The sequence below is a fragment of the Triticum urartu genome, chromosome 6 (genome assembly GCF_003073215.2).
Source record: "Triticum urartu cultivar G1812 chromosome 6, Tu2.1, whole genome shotgun sequence".
Taxonomy (NCBI): Eukaryota; Viridiplantae; Streptophyta; class Magnoliopsida; order Poales; family Poaceae; genus Triticum; species Triticum urartu.
The window spans coordinates 380161120-380179575 of NC_053027.1; the positions used below are offsets into that span (position 1 = coordinate 380161120).

General features: G+C 42.1%; 3 protein-coding genes across 5 annotated transcripts; 1 reads left to right on the forward strand and 2 right to left on the reverse strand.

The window, feature by feature from the left end:
* The first annotated feature begins 1793 nt into the window (after positions 1-1793).
* On the forward strand, positions 1794-5216 carry LOC125513612 (UDP-rhamnose/UDP-galactose transporter 6-like). 2 transcript variants are annotated; one of them, XM_048678772.1, is made up of 6 exons: positions 1794-2046; positions 2850-3038; positions 3163-3347; positions 3423-3623; positions 3729-3890; positions 4593-5216. In XM_048678772.1, exons 2-6 carry the CDS (start codon positions 2903-2905, stop codon positions 4920-4922), a joined length of 1014 nt encoding a protein of 337 aa, XP_048534729.1. In that variant the 5' UTR covers positions 1794-2046; positions 2850-2902; the 3' UTR covers positions 4923-5216. The 2 variants fall into 2 exon arrangements, with proteins under 2 accessions (XP_048534729.1, XP_048534728.1); XM_048678771.1 differs by having other exon boundaries at positions 1796-2042.
* Positions 5217-5994: 778 nt separating this feature from the next.
* Positions 5995-9221, reverse strand: LOC125513613 (protein TIC 20-I, chloroplastic-like). Of its 2 annotated transcripts, none has more exons than XM_048678775.1 (3): positions 9037-9221; positions 7953-8153; positions 5995-6941 (listed from the first exon to the last, which is right to left on the reverse strand). In XM_048678775.1, exons 2-3 carry the CDS (start codon positions 8122-8124, stop codon positions 6295-6297), a joined length of 819 nt encoding a protein of 272 aa, XP_048534732.1. In that variant the 5' UTR covers positions 8125-8153; positions 9037-9221; the 3' UTR covers positions 5995-6294. The 2 variants fall into 2 exon arrangements, with proteins under 2 accessions (XP_048534732.1, XP_048534730.1); XM_048678773.1 differs by having other exon boundaries at positions 7953-8159; positions 9037-9207.
* A 3641-nt stretch (positions 9222-12862) lies between these two features.
* On the reverse strand, positions 12863-17797 carry LOC125517630 (AP2-like ethylene-responsive transcription factor PLT2). The gene is made up of 9 exons (XM_048682836.1): positions 17365-17797; positions 16612-17245; positions 15379-15461; positions 15205-15213; positions 15026-15114; positions 14835-14908; positions 14689-14739; positions 14410-14486; positions 12863-13920 (listed from the first exon to the last, which is right to left on the reverse strand). The coding sequence occupies exons 1-9, from the start codon at positions 17588-17590 to the stop codon at positions 13184-13186; spliced, it is 1980 nt and encodes a 659-aa protein (XP_048538793.1). The 5' UTR covers positions 17591-17797; the 3' UTR covers positions 12863-13183.
* Positions 17798-18456: the final 659 nt, after the last annotated feature.

Below are 18456 nucleotides of genomic sequence, written 5' to 3' on the forward strand. Positions count from 1 at the left end.
TCTTCAAAGAACTCGGATCTTTGAATAATTTGTTAAAAATCTCCCATTCACCCCCTCTGGTCGATAACTTTCACTTTCACTTGGACATTCACACTGAATCTCATTGCCTAGAAGCTAATAACATGAGAAAAAGTGTGGAGCGTAAATGCACTCCTCATCCATGAGATCAAATATCGTGTGAAGGGCTAAAGAACTTGTATTACTCACATATGACATTATCGAAATAATACTAGCCATTATATGGCAAACTTTGGTAGATTTCAGTGCCAGACTGCAATTTGGCTTGTGTCCGGCCTAGACGACGTTGTTCGTTTATGTAAACATGATTGCAATATCGATTATTGAGTAATAAAAGTCCTTTAAAAATAGAATATATAGATATTTTTTCGATTTTTTGGAATATGGGAGGAACTTTGATGATGTCATAATTTTTATCCTTTTACGTACATGCAAGCCCATTAGAAGGGAGGGTCCTGAAAATGATCGAGATGCTGGAGTGAAACCCCTAGACCTAGCTAACCCTAGGTATGAGGATGTCGTGGCGTGGGCTGAATGGAGTATTCACCTCCCGTTTGACATATCAACTCGCTCTCTAGGAGCATTTTCGCACCTCTATATATATGTGCGCCACGACCAAGGCATTAGACGGTCGTCGTGCTGTCTAGAAGGCATTGTGGGGTTGCCCTTCCCCCCTCCCAAGGTACACATGTTCTCTGGGAGGCTAGCAACTAATTCCACTATGGACAACAAAGTTTAACAATATCTCGAGGTCTCTAACATTTATCATGTCTATGGGATGGAACGAGAGAACTCCTTCCATGTCTTCTACAGATACCCATTGGTATTGGGCTTTTGAGAGGCCATGACGCATGACAGGACGAAGCTGCATCTGAAGAATGCCGTCCCCACCAAGCACGAATGGCTACTACACCTCATCACGGCACATGCATTGAAGACGAGTGGCTCCCCTGCCCATGATTTTGTGGTGGTCATGGTACATTAGGAATGGAGTGGTTCTCTCATGCTTGCACCCCATCGAGGCGCCGTGTCGATTTCTAGGGAGCTACATCGACTCGTTGCTTTGCATCAACAATACCAGATGGTCGATGTTGCAGAAGAGAAGATGGTGATTTCGTATGGCAGTGGTTCACGCACTAGCTCAAGGAAGATCGCACCCCAAGGTCACCCTCCAGAACGATGGAAGTCACCGCCTACGGCCTAGTTGATACTAAATGTGGACGACGCATACCCCGAGTCTGAAGGTAACGATGGTGCAGGCATGATTCTTACAGACATCACAAGAAATACCGTGTTCTTGTCTTGCCGCCATTTGTTCAGCTGGATAAGTGCCCTGAAAGCAGAAACGAAAGCATGCAAGGAGGGCCTCACATTGCGATTGAGTGGAGCACTCTACCTTACATTATGGAAACTGATGGCTTTATTGCCGCAATATGACGGAAATAAACAAGTCTGCATGGCTATCCTAGATCAGGAGGTGAGGAGCATGCTAGCCGGGGGTATAACGTTTGAAATCACATCTATGAGGCGTGATGAGAATGTAGTTAACCGTGAATTGATGACAATGAGACGCACTAGCCCTAAAATAACGGTGTGGTTAAGGTCCGGCACATAGGAGATTGTAAACTTATGCATTCCAGATCAGACTCACCCGGTTTAATAAATAGATCTCCTTTCTTCAATGAAATAAAAAAAACTCTAACTCTGTAGTGATAAACTTATAAAATTGGCCCTACAAGTTTCTCCTTTTACATCCACATTCCTAAAAACCGAAAAATACTTCGCTCAGGCCCTCACTCCTCCAGACTTCATTTCATTCCTTCCTTTTCCTCTCCCCCGGGCTACCTTCGTCGAATCCTCTACCCAGGCCACCGTCGCCGAACCCTCTCCCCCGAACACTGGCCTCCTTCCACCGTAGCGCGCCACCTCGAAGGAATTCTGGTCTCAAAGCCGCCGTTCTCCACCTCTCCTCCACTGGACAGGCGTGGAGCGGAAATCTACTCGGAAATGGATTGATTTCTTTTGTAGGTGACGAACCCTAACTTTCTTTCTGGATTGGGCACTCCGATCCACCATTCGGTGCAGATGTGTTTTCTGCATAGTAGAGTACTAATTGCAGTTCATCCTCAAGAGAAATCGGGGGTTCAACTGAGCCCCCATGCCCTGTGTTAGGTCCTGATTCCCTGTGTTCGTTGCGTAATGCACCATCGACCTGTTAAACTTAAATGCCATTTATGTGAGGAAGTTTAATCATTTATAACCAACTTCATGTTTTTAGAAATCAGTAGGTTTTAGACAAATTTCATGAATTGGATCAGCTCTGCTGCCGAAAAAGTATATTTTTGTATCGAGTCATCTATCGTCTTGAATTGGCGTGCTGGAGCAATAATCCATATGTTGCTACATGTAGTGGATTAACCTCCTGGTTTTCTTTTGTCGTATTATACACCACTTGTGCAGTTCACTTATTTTAGCTCTCTTCGAAGGCTTTAAATTTATAAAGCTACAAAGTCACAGATCCAGCTACAATATGATATGGACTCTCCAATAAATTGCTGGTGCTAGTTACTTTGTACTGATGCCATGTGCCTTATTTGTTTAGTGTGCAATTTGTATCTTTTCCAGGCCTCACTTGTGGTCTTAATATCAAAGTTCATGCATCCATTCTTGAACTCCATTTCACATACACCACATCAGGGAGCTTCTCTATACTAATATTAACAAATCTTCGAAAACAAAAGTTGGGACCTTAAGATTTTTGTGGGATGCTGAGTTTTATTTATACTCATGTAGTTATCAAACTAATGTCTTGATTGCAATTGCTACTGAAGGTGCACTCTCCACTACTTAGAAAATTGGATTACACCCTACATGACAAGAAAGTATGGGTGTGGCACCAGGAAGCAAGGCAGAGAGAAAAGCTGCATTAGATGCTGGAGCATGGATGTTCAATGTTGTGACATCTGTTGGTATAATCATGGCCAACAAGGCCTTAATGGCTACACATGGTTTTAGTTTTGGTGAGACAATGCTCAGACGTTCAACTTCACGTGTGTTATCACTGATCTATAACTTACTGTGGTTATGCAGCAAATGTATCAGATTTCTTCTACTAATGTTGTGTGCCATGGTTTGCTTGTACAGCTACAACGTTAACTGGGCTGCATTTCCTAACCACGACCTTGATGACATCAGTAATGAAATGGTTGGGATATATTCAGCCATCCTACTTACCATTGCCAGAACTAGTAAAATTTGTCTTCTTTGCAAACTTATCAATTGTTGGGATGAATGTTAGCTTGATGTGGAACTCTGTTGGATTCTATCAGGTGAAGAGAGTAACTAAATTCTATTCAATTTTAGAATGTAATGCATATACTAAATTGCACTTTCTGCTGTTTCAGATTGCCAAGTTGTGTATCATTCCAGTTTTGTGTTTTCTAGAAATCCTCTTTGACAAAGTTCGTTACTCAAGAGATACAAAGCTCAGTATAATGCTTGTCCTAGTTGGCGTTGCTGTGTGTACTGTAACTGATGTTAGTGTGAACTCTCAAGGGTTGATAGCTGCAATAATAGCAGTCTGGAGCACTGCACTACAACAGCATGTGAGTATCCTGGGTGCTTGAATTTGTACCTTGTTTGTGCGCATTCCTAGCAGGCCTTGTCCTAATGGGATATGTGATGTATCTACCCTTCTTTTTTTCCTGCAGTATGTTCATCATCTTCAACGGAAGTACTCGCTTGGCTCATTCAACCTCTTGGGTCATACTGCTCCTGCTCAGGCAGCGTCGTTGTTAATATTTGGTCCTTTTGTGGATTTATGGTTGACTGACAAAAGAGTTGATACTTTTGATTATACCATGGTAGTTACGGTACGTGATGCTTTATTCTGAATCAGTTTGTTTCTTATTTCTTTATAAATTTGTTGCATCAGAAACTTATCTAGTCCTCGCCAGTTCTTGTAGCATTATAATTTATATCTGTAGGCTTTTAATGATCATCGTGGGATTAGGATAACATGTCTGTCACTATGAATATATTACTGCTGAGAAGTGATGTTTGATATGAGGGTAACTGCAATCTATATGATTTTCAGTTTTGTATTATCCCAGGTATAATCTAGTGTTCAGTACAGAAAATGTCACTCTCAGTAGTCACCTTTGTGTATATTTGTTTCCTCTTGATTATTGTGAAGTAAACAGATCTTACAGAAACAGATCGTACATATCAACCCTCTAAATAGTATTTCATAAGCTAACATGTGATGCCGTTTGAAATGCTAAAATATGTCATTACAATACAGGAGCTGCTTCAAATAATATAGAAGCATATAGGTCAAGTATGCCTGATTTAGAATAGCTAGTGAAGTTCTACTGTCAATGGCAGAGTAATGTTTCATATATCTGCTTCTTGTGATATATATAAAGTACTCCAGTTACTTGAAATTCTAGGATATGAGCATGGGAAACATGGTTTGGTTTGTAACCGTTCTCTTGGTTGATAGTTGTGTGACCTAAAATACTTTTACCAGAGTAAACTGGGGACTAATGTTTCCTTTTTCACTCTTTTTTCAGTTCTTCATTGTATTGTCGTGCATAATTGCTGTTGGTACCAATCTAAGCCAGTTCATATGCATCGGACGATTCACAGCTGTCTCGTTTCAAGTTCTAGGCCACATGAAGACTATTCTTGTGCTGACCCTGGGTTTTTTCTTCTTCGGGAAAGAGGGCCTTAATTTCCATGTCGCACTCGGCATGACCATAGCTGTTATTGGCATGATTTGGTACGGGTATGCGTCGTCCAAACCAGGAGGCAAAGAGCGGCAGGTTTACATACCAATCAGCGAGAAAACACAGAAGCACGGCATACTGTCATCGCAGTCTGAGCTTGATCTGAAAGTCTGAGAACTGAGATTAGAAATACAGGGTTGTTGAACTAATAGCAGGGGTAGCAGCGCTATTGAGCATCAAGTTGCGGCAATCCGATTTATTCTCTTCATTCATACGCTTTTTCGACGTTTCCGTTTTGTAGCCATAGCTAAAGGAGAGTACCTGAGCGAAATGGAATTGACTTTACTTTTCTGGCAAATGTCACAGCCAAATATAGTGGCAAGATAATCTAATTGTACAACATTTTGATTTTGTAACTCTGTAGATCTTCACAATAGTATAAGCTATCCAAATATAGTTATTACAGCACACTACATAGAGAGGTGACTTAGACTTCATGTGTGGTGGATTATGAAAATCTTGTTTGGCTAGCTAACTTCTTTTCTTTATAATATCGTGATGATTCTGAACATACGAGAAAACGTGAGGCGTCAACCATGGGATATCTGAATTTATTCAACTCTAATTTGATGTACGGTCCAGATTAATACACCAACTCATCTCGGTTTCAACTTCAAAACAACTACAACAACATATCTGGGCCTGTGTCCTGCAAAAACTTGTATTAGCTTTGTATTAGCTGCGGCAGATTCTAGCCTTCATTTAAGGGGCGGCAAAATAAGCAACCTGCAAGTACGGACAAGACTTGTCTGCTCCCCGTCGTGTGCCCATCAGTGCTCTCGTCTACGTGGCTTTATTTAATTGGAACAAAATAAGGCCCGGCCCCACCCCCTTAAAATCAGGGGGGGAGATGATTAGATTAGAAAAAAAAAAAGACAGTCGTAGGATGAAGTGGGAGCACGGATGGGAGCACAGGGAGGAAGCAGGCAAGCCGGATCCAGTAATTATGACACTTTCCTCCAGTAACTGGCTTAGATCCCTGCAAGTACACCTTCACCTCTACTGATTACACTTTCCTCCAGTAATTATAGCATGGTGGTCATTTACCAAAGGTGTTCAGAAGCAATTATACCATAGTGAACGGCTTAACATGCCATTCTCGAAATTCTAAGATTGCCAGAGTTAAATGGCTCAACAGCTCAAAGGAAACACAATAAGAGGAAGAATAGACTTAGGAGCTCCAACATAAGCATACTGGCCAAATTAAACATCATTTTGAATTGCTTGTCGTTTACAAACCAAGCCACACACAAAATTTAAAGTCAGGTGTCCCCTGGAACTTCATGAAAACATGCAGTATAACACTGCCAACACTGCAGAGTCTTGAGAAGCTACTACAATTACCCGTGATGATTGCATATACTTGCATCCCCTTCTTATGTCCCAAAATACACTTCCAAACCATTTTTTCCTCAGCTAGTTCTCTATCTCACACACGGTTCCTTAACCCCTCTTACATTTCCAGATGCACATTTGCACTAGCCAATTACCTGAACAGGTTCAAATCAGAATGGATGAACGCTGTGTGGGATATGAATGGAACGTTAGGATACATTCCTGAAAGGGCACACCTCATACACTCGACAACTGTGAAGATCTGAATGAAGGCCAGTGTCATCCAGAAATACGCCATTGGTTTACCCTGAAAGACGATGCTTGGATTCCAGTTGCACATGGTCGCCAGAGCCTGGGAGCCCGTGTCAAGAAGAATGGCCAATATGATGTGATAGCGCAAAAAGTGCGGCGACCACTTCCGTCTCACCACAAAGAAGTAGACAGTCATGAAGATCATCAGGAATAGCCATCCAGGGACTAGTGCCATTGTATCAATGAAGGCATAAAACAGCCCAAACTGTTGCAAGTATGGATGGAGCTGGTACACAGCATCTGCATGCGACCACATGTTGTGCAGCGGCAGAAGATAAGGTACACATGCCAGGGTCCTCCACCACCATTTGGGTTTAGAAGATAGCTCAGGGTAGCTGAAAGACGCTAAAGATGCCTGACAACTAACTTGAGATCTTGGGTGCGAGCTGCGGATTGATGGCAATGGCTTGAAGGGGTTGTTGCCCGTTACAGAATCACACTTTGCAAGGGATGACGATACGGCACGAGCGGAAAAATCAAAACAAGCTGAAAGTAAGAAATATCTTGTAAGGCAAAGGTTAGCATAATATCAATTATGGATAAATATAATTTAGATTCCCAAATATTCATAAGTAAAGTTAGCACATGGTATTCAATGTTCAGGAAAGAGCCAATATAAAATAATGTGGAAGTTGTATTCACGATAACTATACATCTGTATACTTGTAATGCAAGTTGAATTTCAAGATACCACTATGAGTTAATATGAAATAATTTGCTTGTAACTTTATAAAGACAATAGACATGACATGATCTGCAGGCCTGATACTGTCAATGCATGCATTATGTACAATTTAACTGCACTGTGCTAGAAACTTCTCCTTTCAAGTCTAATATTTTTTTTCATGTATCACTAACAATATAATGCCAATCCTACAACATTGTGAATATGTACAGGCAAAACTGTAGTAAGGTTTTGCAGTAACAGATTAGTGCCCCCAAATCTTCATCCTTCCTCATATTTAGAGGAACAGTAACACAGGGGCCATCAAGCACATTGGAGCTTTGGAAATAATTCAGCAAGTAAAGATATGGTATATCCCTGATATACTCTATTGATAGCATCTATCAGTGAGCTTAAGCATTACAGTCCTTATTTTACCAGCAAGGGCGAAAGAACTTGAAATTAATTTAAGCTTCCATAATATAACTTCGCACTTCCATTTTATCATTTGAGAAACAAGTGTTCAAGAGCTTTCATAAAAATCATGACAAGGAATCGCTCTCCAACGATATTGTGCAATATTAAAAGCCTATGTTACTCATAAAAGCCTAGGAAATCTTGGCCCACCAAGTGAATGGTATCATTAAGCAGTTAAACACAATATGATTACATCCAACCATATCCAGACATTTATTCAGCTGACAAATATATAAGATTATCTAACACTAGTTTATGATGTAGAAATAAAAGCTCCTTCACAAGAGCTCAGGAACTCAGAGTACAGTCACAGCATTGTGCCTGAGTAAAATATCCATAAGCAAGAAAATGAATACCTCTCAAAGGGGGGATTTTCTTGTCACAACGAAGTGCCGGTGCCCGCAGTTTAAGAAACGCTTGTTTAGAAGAAACCGATGATCTTGCAGGATATCCATAGCGGCTTGCGGCAGGGAATCCAAATAGCTGAGAATTTGCGGTTGCAGTAGCTATTCCTTGACAAGGCAGCATCGTGTGCAAAGCAGGATCTTGGACAAAATCTGCAACTGTAAAAAAATTCGATTAGCCTAGCCAATAGCAGTGTCAACTAATGGACAAAACCATCTCATCCGGCTATGAGGGGTTACCAGAAAACAGTGGATGATAGCAGTGAATATGTAATCAAAATGTGTCCATTATTCCAACTCTTAACATGGATAAACCCAGTGGTGGACGCATGACTAAATCTCATAGTATGATGGCAGTCAGGGGCGGATCAGGATGATGTGCATGCTATACATCTCACAGCCAAAATTATCTGAAGGTCAGTGATTTTTAACTCACTGGTGACAAAGTGGTCATGCCTCGGAACCAACGGCAAAAATTGCGGACAGGGTTGAGACAGCAAGGACGCGACGAGGTAGAATGGGGACGCGTGTGGGAGGCCGAGGTGGAGAGGAAGGGGGAGGCGCCGGCGGTGACGCCAAGGGAGGGCACGGCGGCAGCTTAGAGTCGCATTGGGGATTTGGGGGTAGGTCAGGACTCGCGACAAGAAAAGGTACCAACACGGAACGATGGATAGGGTGTGACGATGGAGAGGATAAGTTCCAGAGTTCTAACGACGAGGTTGACGAAGCCACGCGGGTGATGACGCCGGAAGCAGTGGTAGCTGCTCCTCCACAGAAGTTCGCCGGAGGAGCGGAGGAAGAGATCAAGAAGGAGAACAGGGCGCGGCCGGAGTGCGTGGTGTCCAGTGCCGGAAAGCTGTGGTTCGATTCGATGGCGGCAGCGAGGGGAAGTGCGCGCGCGGCGGCGAGGCCTCTGCCGTAGTAGGACGAGGAGGTGAGAGATGGAGAGAGCCGCCGGTGTCGGGGCGGAGGAAGGGGGCGAAGAGGTTCAGGGATCCATCGTCAGAGGAAGAGGAAGAGGAGATGGAGAGCTCACCGGAGAGAGGCGACCGTCGTGGTCGGAGGCGTCGCCGGCAGCACCGCGGCTCCGCTCGATTTCTGGCGCCGCCGCTCCGTCGCCTCGCGATAGGCTTTTGTGTCGGCTCCGTGGACTCGAATTTCTTTAGCCCCGTGGATCGGAGGCGATTAGGCAATTTGGGCTGGGAAAACACACGCCAGGCCCTCAACCAAGCACCTCTTTCATCCCAGTTCTCTCAAAATATTGAGAATCGGCCCGAATGCTATGTCTCGCTTAGAGGAGAGCTCCTCCCTGGCGCCTTCAGCGCCCGCTGCGTAGCTTGACTGGGCCTGGCCCAGTAACGCCCGTTCGCCCGCTCGCTGCCCCCCCCGCTCCCTCATCCCTGGCTCCCCTCGATTGCTTTTTTTTTTTCTATGGCTAAATTGCTACAGTACATACTCATTTTCTTAAGGAAAAAAACCATTTGGCTAGATTTAAAAAAAACAGTTGGCTACAGTATGTACTCTTGTGCTTAGAAAAAAGTTCATCGAATTTGCTAAAAAGTTCATCGAAGTTGAAAAAAAACATTGACTCAGAAAAATAGTTCATCAAATTTCAAAAAAGTTCATCAAAATTGAAAAAAAGTTCATCGAATTTGAAAAAAAAGTTCGTCAAATTTAAAAAAGTTCATCGAATTTCAAAATAGTTCATCGGATTTGGTAAAATTTCATCGATTTTGAAGAAAAAAGTTCACAAATTTAAGAAAAATGTTTATCAAATTTGAGAAAAGTTCATTAAATTTGGAAAATTTTCATTGAATTTGAAAAAAAGTTCATTCGATTTTGAAAAAGTTCGTTCAATTTGATAAAAGTTCATCAATTTCGAAAAAAGTTCAATGGTTTTAAAAAGTTTCTTTCAATTAGCATTAAGAAAAAGAAGAATAAAAAACCGAACAAAACCATTCCCAATAAAAAAGAACAATGATAAAAGAACAAGGAAAAAAATAGAAAAAAGAAAAAGAAGTAAGATGAAAAGAAGGAAGAAGTTTCTATTGAGCATGTAAGGTGGACGTAGCAGGGTGGTTTGCGTAGCGTGTATTGCAGTTCGAGACCTGGCACGCGCTAGTTTTTGTTTTTACAAACAGAAATCAGTAAAACGGGCCGGCCCCGCTACAAAAACAAGTGTACAGAGGGGGTGTGCATTTACAAACAGAAATCAGTAGAACGGGCCGGCCCAGCTAAAAAAACAAGTGTACAGAGGAGGTGTTCGCTCTATACGAAATGCACTGTATTCGGTGCTTAAGGCGCCGAATAGGATTCAGCCGCTTAGGGCGCGACTATATTATGTCTCGCCTGAAACTTCCCTGCAGCGTGCAAGCGTAGGGGGCGGTCCAATAGCGTGTTACCCGTTTGCTCAGTCGTCAATCTATTGGCGGATGTGTTTTTTGGGTTTTTTCTTCTTACATGTTCTTTTGTTTTTTGTTTGGTTTTCGTATTTCTTATTCGGTCTTCTTTTGGTTTCGTTATACATCGGGTTTTTCTATTTTTTCTTTTGTTCTTTTGATTTCTCTTTGCTTCTTTCATGGGTTTCTATGGGTTTTTCCTTTCCCATTTTACTTTTTTTTTCTTCTTTTTCTTTTTTGGTTTTCAATGGTTTTCTGTTGTTATCTTTGTTTCTAATCAGTTTTCACTTGTTTATTTTTTGTTTTTTCTTTGGTTTCCTTTGTCTTTTTCTTTTTTCATTGGTTTTTTGTTTTCTCTGTTTTATTTCGTTTTCATGATGTATTTTTTGTATACATTTTTTTCAAAAACATGTTTAACATACATGTTTCACATTTTCTTGAATACAAGGTCAAGATTTTCAAATACGCATTTTTAACATTTCAAATGCTTCACTAACATTTTTCAAATACAATATTAAAAAAATACATGGTCATCATGTTTTCAATACGCGGATCAACTTGTGGTTGGGATGGTTAGGTGGACAGTGGTATCCCCAGCCCATCAGAGTTCAAGTCCTGGTGCTCCTATTTTATCTTGGATTTATTTCAAGAATTCCGGCGATACGCTTTCAGTGTGAGAAGACATTCCCGTCAACTACAAGGCGCCTACGGTGACTTCGTAAAATCTAAAGATGATATGTTGGCCCAGTCTCTCGGAGGTGCTTATGGGGTAGGGTGTGCGTGTGTGCTTTCATTACGATGAGTGTATGCGCGTTTATATGAGCGCTTGCGTTTATACTATGTTAAAAAAAGATGTTTTCTATACACATTTTAACATTTTAAAATTTTGTGTTCTTAACATTTTTCAAATACACAATTAATATTTATTTAATACAAGGTCAATATTTTTATACACATTTATTTTTTAGATGCTTGATTAATATTTTTCAAGTGCAAGATTAACATTTTTATAATACACGCTCAACATTTTCTGTGTACACGTTTAACATTTTTCAAATACTTGATTAATATTTTTAAATATTTTTTTAACATTTTTCCAATGCTTGATTAATATTTTTTAAATACATAATCATTTTTTTCGTACACATTGTAATTTTTGTATACATGAGAAATATTTTCTCTATAAGAATTTAATATTTTTCATACAAGATTAACCATTTTTATAAAAAATGTAAAGTGTTTTCATATAGAATATTCTGAAGTAAAAATACAAAAAATAGGAAACAAATGAGGATGTGGCCTCCCGCAAGCTAGGCCGGCCCATCTGGCGCTCGCCTTGACATGAGGGCACTCGCGAATCGGACCTCCCCCTCAGGTTCTTCCCGAATCATGAATCCATGTTTTTTTTTTGATTTGACAATCCAGGGAGAATCTAGGAGGAGGTCCAATTGTCAAACTTCTGGGAGACAATCAAAAGAACTGGGTCACATGCTTTCCTCTCATGAAGATTTTCCATGCGCTCAACAGTATTGTGTCGCTCCATTTTTGTTCGTTCCTTCACTATCGGCGCACTTTGCTCTCGTTTCTTTTTTCCCCTTTCCTTTTTCCTCTTCTTTATTTTTGGTTTTCTTTGTTTATTATGGTTTTCGTTGATTTTTCTGTTTCCCTTGGTTTTTTCGATTCTTTCACAATTTATATTCGGATTTTTGTTTGGTTTTCTTTGTTTCTTTATCATTTTTTTTCTTTTTTCCCTTTCTTCATTTTTCTTTGTTTCTTTGTTTTAGTTTTTCAATTTTTATTGGTTTTTTAAGTTTTCCTTTTTTTTCTTGTGCATGAGGAAAAATTTTGTTACGTTTAATATTTTCAAATACATGATTAATATTTTCTAAAAAATATATATTGTTTTGATGTCTAATTTTTTTCATACACATTGTACAATTTTTTATATTCATCAGGAACAATTATTATATACATGTTTAACATTTTGTAAATACATGGTTAACAATTATTAAAACCTACATTTCTATGTCCACTTTTTTCATAAACATTGCACATTTTTTATATACATTAGGAACATTTTATGTATACACATTTAACATTTTCTAAATAAATGATTAACATTTTCTTAATACATGATTAACACGTTTAACATTTTTTGTAGACATTAGTACATCATATACATCTCCGACGAGTAGTAGTTTAAGCATGTTTCAAGTTTTTTTTTGAAAAATGAAGATTACCTCGGCCTCTGCATCAATCGATGCATGCAACCATATTATTAAATAAAAACATTAAGCAGGTTTTGATAGTACGTAATTACATGGCGTAGTATGGATTTGAGGTATCAAATTCTGGTATACGGTTGCAACAAATGCAAAATAAAGGATGACCAGGCCCTTTTCTTTGAGGGGTCATATTTATCGTATACGGCTGTAGATGCGCTAACTAAATGGAAAGCCAATGTAAGTCGAATCACTGGAATTATAAAGTTATTGCCATCGCACAATCAGCTTTTGTCCTAGAGATTAACTTGATCCTTCTGAAACTACCCAAAACTAACAGCAAGTCAGGACAAGTTAGCTTTAGTTATCCTGACTTGCCATTACCAGCTTCCAGAAGGCATGCATGCACAGCACCTTTACGTGTGTCATCCACCCGGCCAAGAAGAGCTAGCCGGAACCCTGAGCTGAAACGCAACAACGAGCAACACCCTGACCAAACTTTTCGACTGTCTTGCTAGCTAATGAATCCCGCTATTACTAGCGTCTGCCCTCTTCACCATCATCACATGCCATTGAACGGCGAGCTCCAGTTGTTGGAGTACCCGTTCGCCCTCGCAATGCTCACAGTTGGCGCCGCCGCGTATGGGTCGGCGCCGGTGCTCGCCATCGCCATGGCATCGTACCCGAGATTGAGCTTCCCCTCTTCGTCCCCATAGCTGCATGTGCTTCCCTGGTTGGTGGCAGTGCTGCTGTGCCCCTGTTCATCCACCACGGTGCTAGCCGGCATCAAGAAGGCGTTGCCACTGGTGCCTTGCTGGTACCCGCCGCCGTTGTAGACCGTGGAGCTCGACGATGCCTGGAAATAGTTGTGAGCGGCGGTCCCGAGGTGCAGCTGCTGGAGGTCCTGCAGGCTTTGCGTGGCGACGCTGGCGTCCTGCTCGGGCTTGCACCACCCGCGAGACGGCTGGGCGACGTATGGGTAGTGCACCGACAGCGGCGAGGGCTGCTGGAATGCGATGGTTGGCCAGCCGTGGTGGTACGACGCGTACGTGCCCATCCCGACGTCGGTCAGCTGGGAGATGACGCCGCCGTCCATGCCGGCCCGCCAGATCGTGGCGCCAGCCTCTGGATGATCAGCGACCTCCTTGGGGCGCCTCGCCGCGCCACCCACCGGCAGGGTGCTGCTCTCGAGGATGGTCTTGACGTCGTAGCGACTCATGTCGAAGTTGGTGACGGCGTTCAGCCCACGGAACTTGATCGCCGCGATGTCGTAGGCCTCCGCCGCCTCCTCCTCGGTGCCTACGGATGTACGAGATTAGGATGCATGGTTAGCTAGCTAGGGCTGGTCCCCCCACATTGCATGCATATGTGACGATGTATATATATGTTTCATATTGCATGCATGCAGCTATACATAGGCGGCTCTAGGATGCAAGTGTGTGATTCAAATCACTAGGGTTTTCAACTTTGCCCTTGACTCCATGCCAAGGTTTTCTCTTTTCTTAGACAACTTTGAGACAAAAACTTGAAAAGGTACATTGGGACATAGTTAGTGCAGTGACCACTATTTTATTGCCCCATAGGGCAACATATAGAAGATCTAACCTTCAGCTTTACGAGACGAAGAGTTCAAGAAAAAAGTAACTAAATAAGTAGTACTGGTCGATGACTTAGATCTTGGAGCTATAACACTATGACTAGTCATAATTTAGTCTTAAGGATCTTCATTAGTCCAGCAATTAGATAGGATCCGAAGAGAGGGTTAATTATATCTGATCAATAACTTACTGAAGGTGCCTAAGTAGAGATCCTTGTTTCCTGCAACCCTCCCAATTCTTGCTTGCCATCTCCCATGCTGATGGTGCCTGGTAAAGATCTCAGCCTTATATAGTTAGAACTTAGAAAATCGAAAAAAGATATAACATCCATTTGGATAACGTATCTAACATACATGTTTGCTTACGTGCATGCCTACTAATTCTAAGAATACATATCGGACATTAGCTATTTCCACATGACATAAATTATTATGGTAAACATAACAGACCGAATTACCTAGTAACATACCTAGTTACACCACGATATTTTGACGCACCACGGGAAAATCCGCTGCTATTCCTGCATTTGTCGGATCAACTTATTGATAGTGCAATATTCCATTTACTTGTGTGATAGTAGTTCAATATGAGATGAACGTCGGCTCGCGATAGTACCTTCTTAGGTATGCGATGTATTCCTGCCTAGTCATATGTTTCATTTCATCCACCTCTTTTTCGTAGGTATTAATCTACCATTGTAAAAAAAACTATTATGTTCCAATAAAAATAGGTTGAGATGTTTTGCAGAAATGAAAATAGCAATGCAAGGAAAAAGCGCCATAAAAATAGTATCAGAACTTGCTTACTGGGAAATTTGTTGTTGTTGTTGTACCCCAATACTTGAGTGCTGCCAAATCATAAGCCCTTGCTGCCTTGTCCTCCTTGTCATAGCCACCTAAGGTTTCATGATCACAATCATAAGGTGGAATAACTAAATTGGTAAACTCCAATAAATAAAAATGGCCAGAGAGTAAGGCAAGCATACCCAGATAAACTGATTGTGGAGGACAATACAGTATCATTCCCGGAGGCGATGGTGATGCAGTCATGCAGAGTGTTGAGGGAAACACAAGATAAAATGCGTAAATAGCACATCACGGGTGTATATATTGTTGTGCAATGGAGAGAGAAAGAGGAAGTATATAGCCATTTTTATTACCTTGCCTACCCTTGCGACTCTGCCCTTCTCTTCTGCAGCTATTGTCCCAGAGATGAGCCTCATAACGCCCTGTCCATCTATGTCTGAAAAGGAATATTGAAGAACATAAGAATATATATAGTTAGCACATTCAAAATGTACATGTTGTTGTTAAAAAAAAATACATCCATTTCTAATATAATGTAGATGTATGTGCAAGAGTATGTTGATCAGAGAAAAAGAGCATCATTTTCTCATTTTATATGACTTTGTATTCATCATTCATTGAAGCACATTCGTTTTGAGAGGTCTATAAAAGAGCTCTATATAAAAACTTCTGTGTTTATCCAGAGAAAAAGCAAAGAGCCACACTATCTATTTGTGTTGGGTACTTGGGTCAGCTAGAACAGTTAATTTAGTTATACCTCTTATTTTGGTGCACTCGGGTTATAGTGGTGTAGATTAGTGTAGAAGATATCATAAGAGTTCCGGAGAAAAAGAACAACACTTAATACTAGTTCAAATTGTGTGGTAAGTACTAAGTGGTAGCTATAGTATGAATCATGTCGTGTACTCGTATGAACAAGTAATTCAATTCAATTATGAATAAGTCGTTTCTTAATTAGCCAGTGAGCTACATATTACTTCTTAGTTATATATACCTGACCATTGATCGGTTAGGCGGCATGATGGGCGGTGATTGCGGCGAGACACGTATTGCTTCACCCCCTAGCCATTGATCTGCCAGCCACTTGGTGGCCCTTTCATTTTATTTATTTATTAGGGCACGTTTGTGTTGTTGCCCCAGCGGGGCTTATGTTTATTTTTTCCTGTGCTTGAACTTTGTTGTATGTATGTGGTGGTTCTTTTATATCTTTTAAGCAGGGTGAAAGTCTTTTACCTAACTCGTGGATGAAAAATGGGAGCATCTATATATTAATCATTGGATATAATAACTAAGTCGATTTGTCACCTTTTCTCGGTCAACGAATTATACATATGTGCTCAAATAATCACCAAATTACAGGCACGAAATCAAAGTACTCTAGCTTGTATTATCCTGACTAGCATAGATCCCTTATGTCTGTTTAAAGAGTTCCTCGCTAGATTGATCGCCCAATTTGAAATGCCAGTGTACTAGCCCAATTGGAAATGGACTAATTAGTGTAGGTCATGGATCAACAATTAATGTGAAGAAATCGACTAGTAACAATATAAGAAATCAACCAGTAATTAATAATATAATGTTCTAACCTTGTTACACCTCGATATATCGACGTCCTTTGCCCGAATGTGTCGATGGACTTCCTCGCGACAGCTTCTACCGCACCGCCCGGCGAATCCATGGCGCCGCTGGCCCGCTTGTTCTCCGAGGAGGTGCTCTCTGAGACTCCCCCACTGGGACTGCCGCCGAGCACAGCCATCGGCAAGTGCGATCCTGAGCCCGTGCTCATCGAGAGCGCCAGGCTCTGCGAGCTCCCCGCCACCACCAACGCGCCGTTTCTCCCCAGCGGATCGAAGCTGCTCGCGTCGGTGCCCATCTCCTCGTGGGGTTGCGGCTGCTGCGCGGGCGCCCCGGTCTGCGACTGCGGGTGCGGCGCTTGGGGTACCTGGTTGTCACGGAGCCAGCTCTTGATCATAGAGAGCTCCATGGTGTTGCTCCTGCTGTTGCTGTTGGTGCTGGTCGCCATCGGGACACCGGAGAACAAGAAGCCACCGGCCTGATCTTGCTCGGAGACGAACGAGTTGCCAACGAGGAAGTCCTCAAGCTTGGGCTCGGTCTCGGCCTCCATGGCCGCCCTCTTGCCGCCGACTGCGCTCGACCCGACGAGCATCGAGAGCTCGGACGCACCGCCGTTGTAGTCCAGATCACCCCTCATGTTCCAATCTACAGCCACATCAAATAACAAGAAACCTTGAACGGGAGAAGTGATACATACCTACAACCTAGCTAGATAACATTGGATCGGAGTGCACGCGGCAAACTGGCTAGCTTCTTCCTCTCACCGTGGATTTCATGAGCTCCCCTATTGAAGGCCTCCGTGATCCCGTATGAAGGCTGATGATGACCTGGCACACCGAGTTGAGCGTCGGGAGCTGGCTGCGTGGGTAGGCCATAGAAGCCACTGGCGCCAGCGATGTCGATGTCGGCGGGCGGCGAGCTATCCTGATGCGGCTGTGGGTTCTCTTGGCCGGAGAGCGAGAACCCCAACCAGTCGTTCCCAGAAGCCATTATGGGACGGGCGATTGATAGAACAGCCCGCGGGGCTAGCTGCGATAGATCAATAGTTGGTTTCTTCCTGATCAGAGCACTGGAAGCATTGGCGAGGTAAGGTGGAAGCTGATAGGGGAGGAGGGTATACCCCTTTTTGAGAAGCACCTAGAACACTAGCTACATTTGGGTCAACGTGAGAAGAGTGCAGCAGTGGCCAGAAAAATATCCTGGCCACATGAGAGAAGGGGGGAATGTGCTAGGAGAGGTAAGTATTTATATGAGAACGTAACAGTGGTGGTAGTTGTGTTTTTGGTTCTCTATAGGACATATAAACAATTTTCCATGAAAATAAATTGTGTGTAGATCTACGGGTCATGACTCACATTTTTCTGGATTTATTCTAGACCTTCCAGCGCGTTTAGGGGGAAAATATTCCCGTCGACTACAAAGGCGTTTATGGCGACTTTGTCATTCTCAAGATGATTTGCTGGGTCAATCTCGAATATGCTCATAGGGGTAGGTTGTACGTGCGTGGATTCATAGGGATGAGTGCATGTGCGTGTGTATGAGTGTCTGCGTCTGTACTGTATTAAAGAAATGACAAATAACAATAAGAAAAATGTTACTACTACAATGCAGTAGGAGAAGGAATAGAAAAGAAGTGGAAAAGGAATCGAAACGTAAGGTCAGCTAGGATTTCTTAAGTCGCATAAACATATATTCATTTGTTTCAGAATACAACGCGTACATCTATTGATCAAAATTGAGTTTTGATCCTAAATATCTCATACAAAGCTTAAATGATTGTGAAATCACAATATTAAGAGGAGCCTGCTAGGTCTCTTCATTGCGTCATCGTGGGGGTTGTTCACGGTGGCATGGCA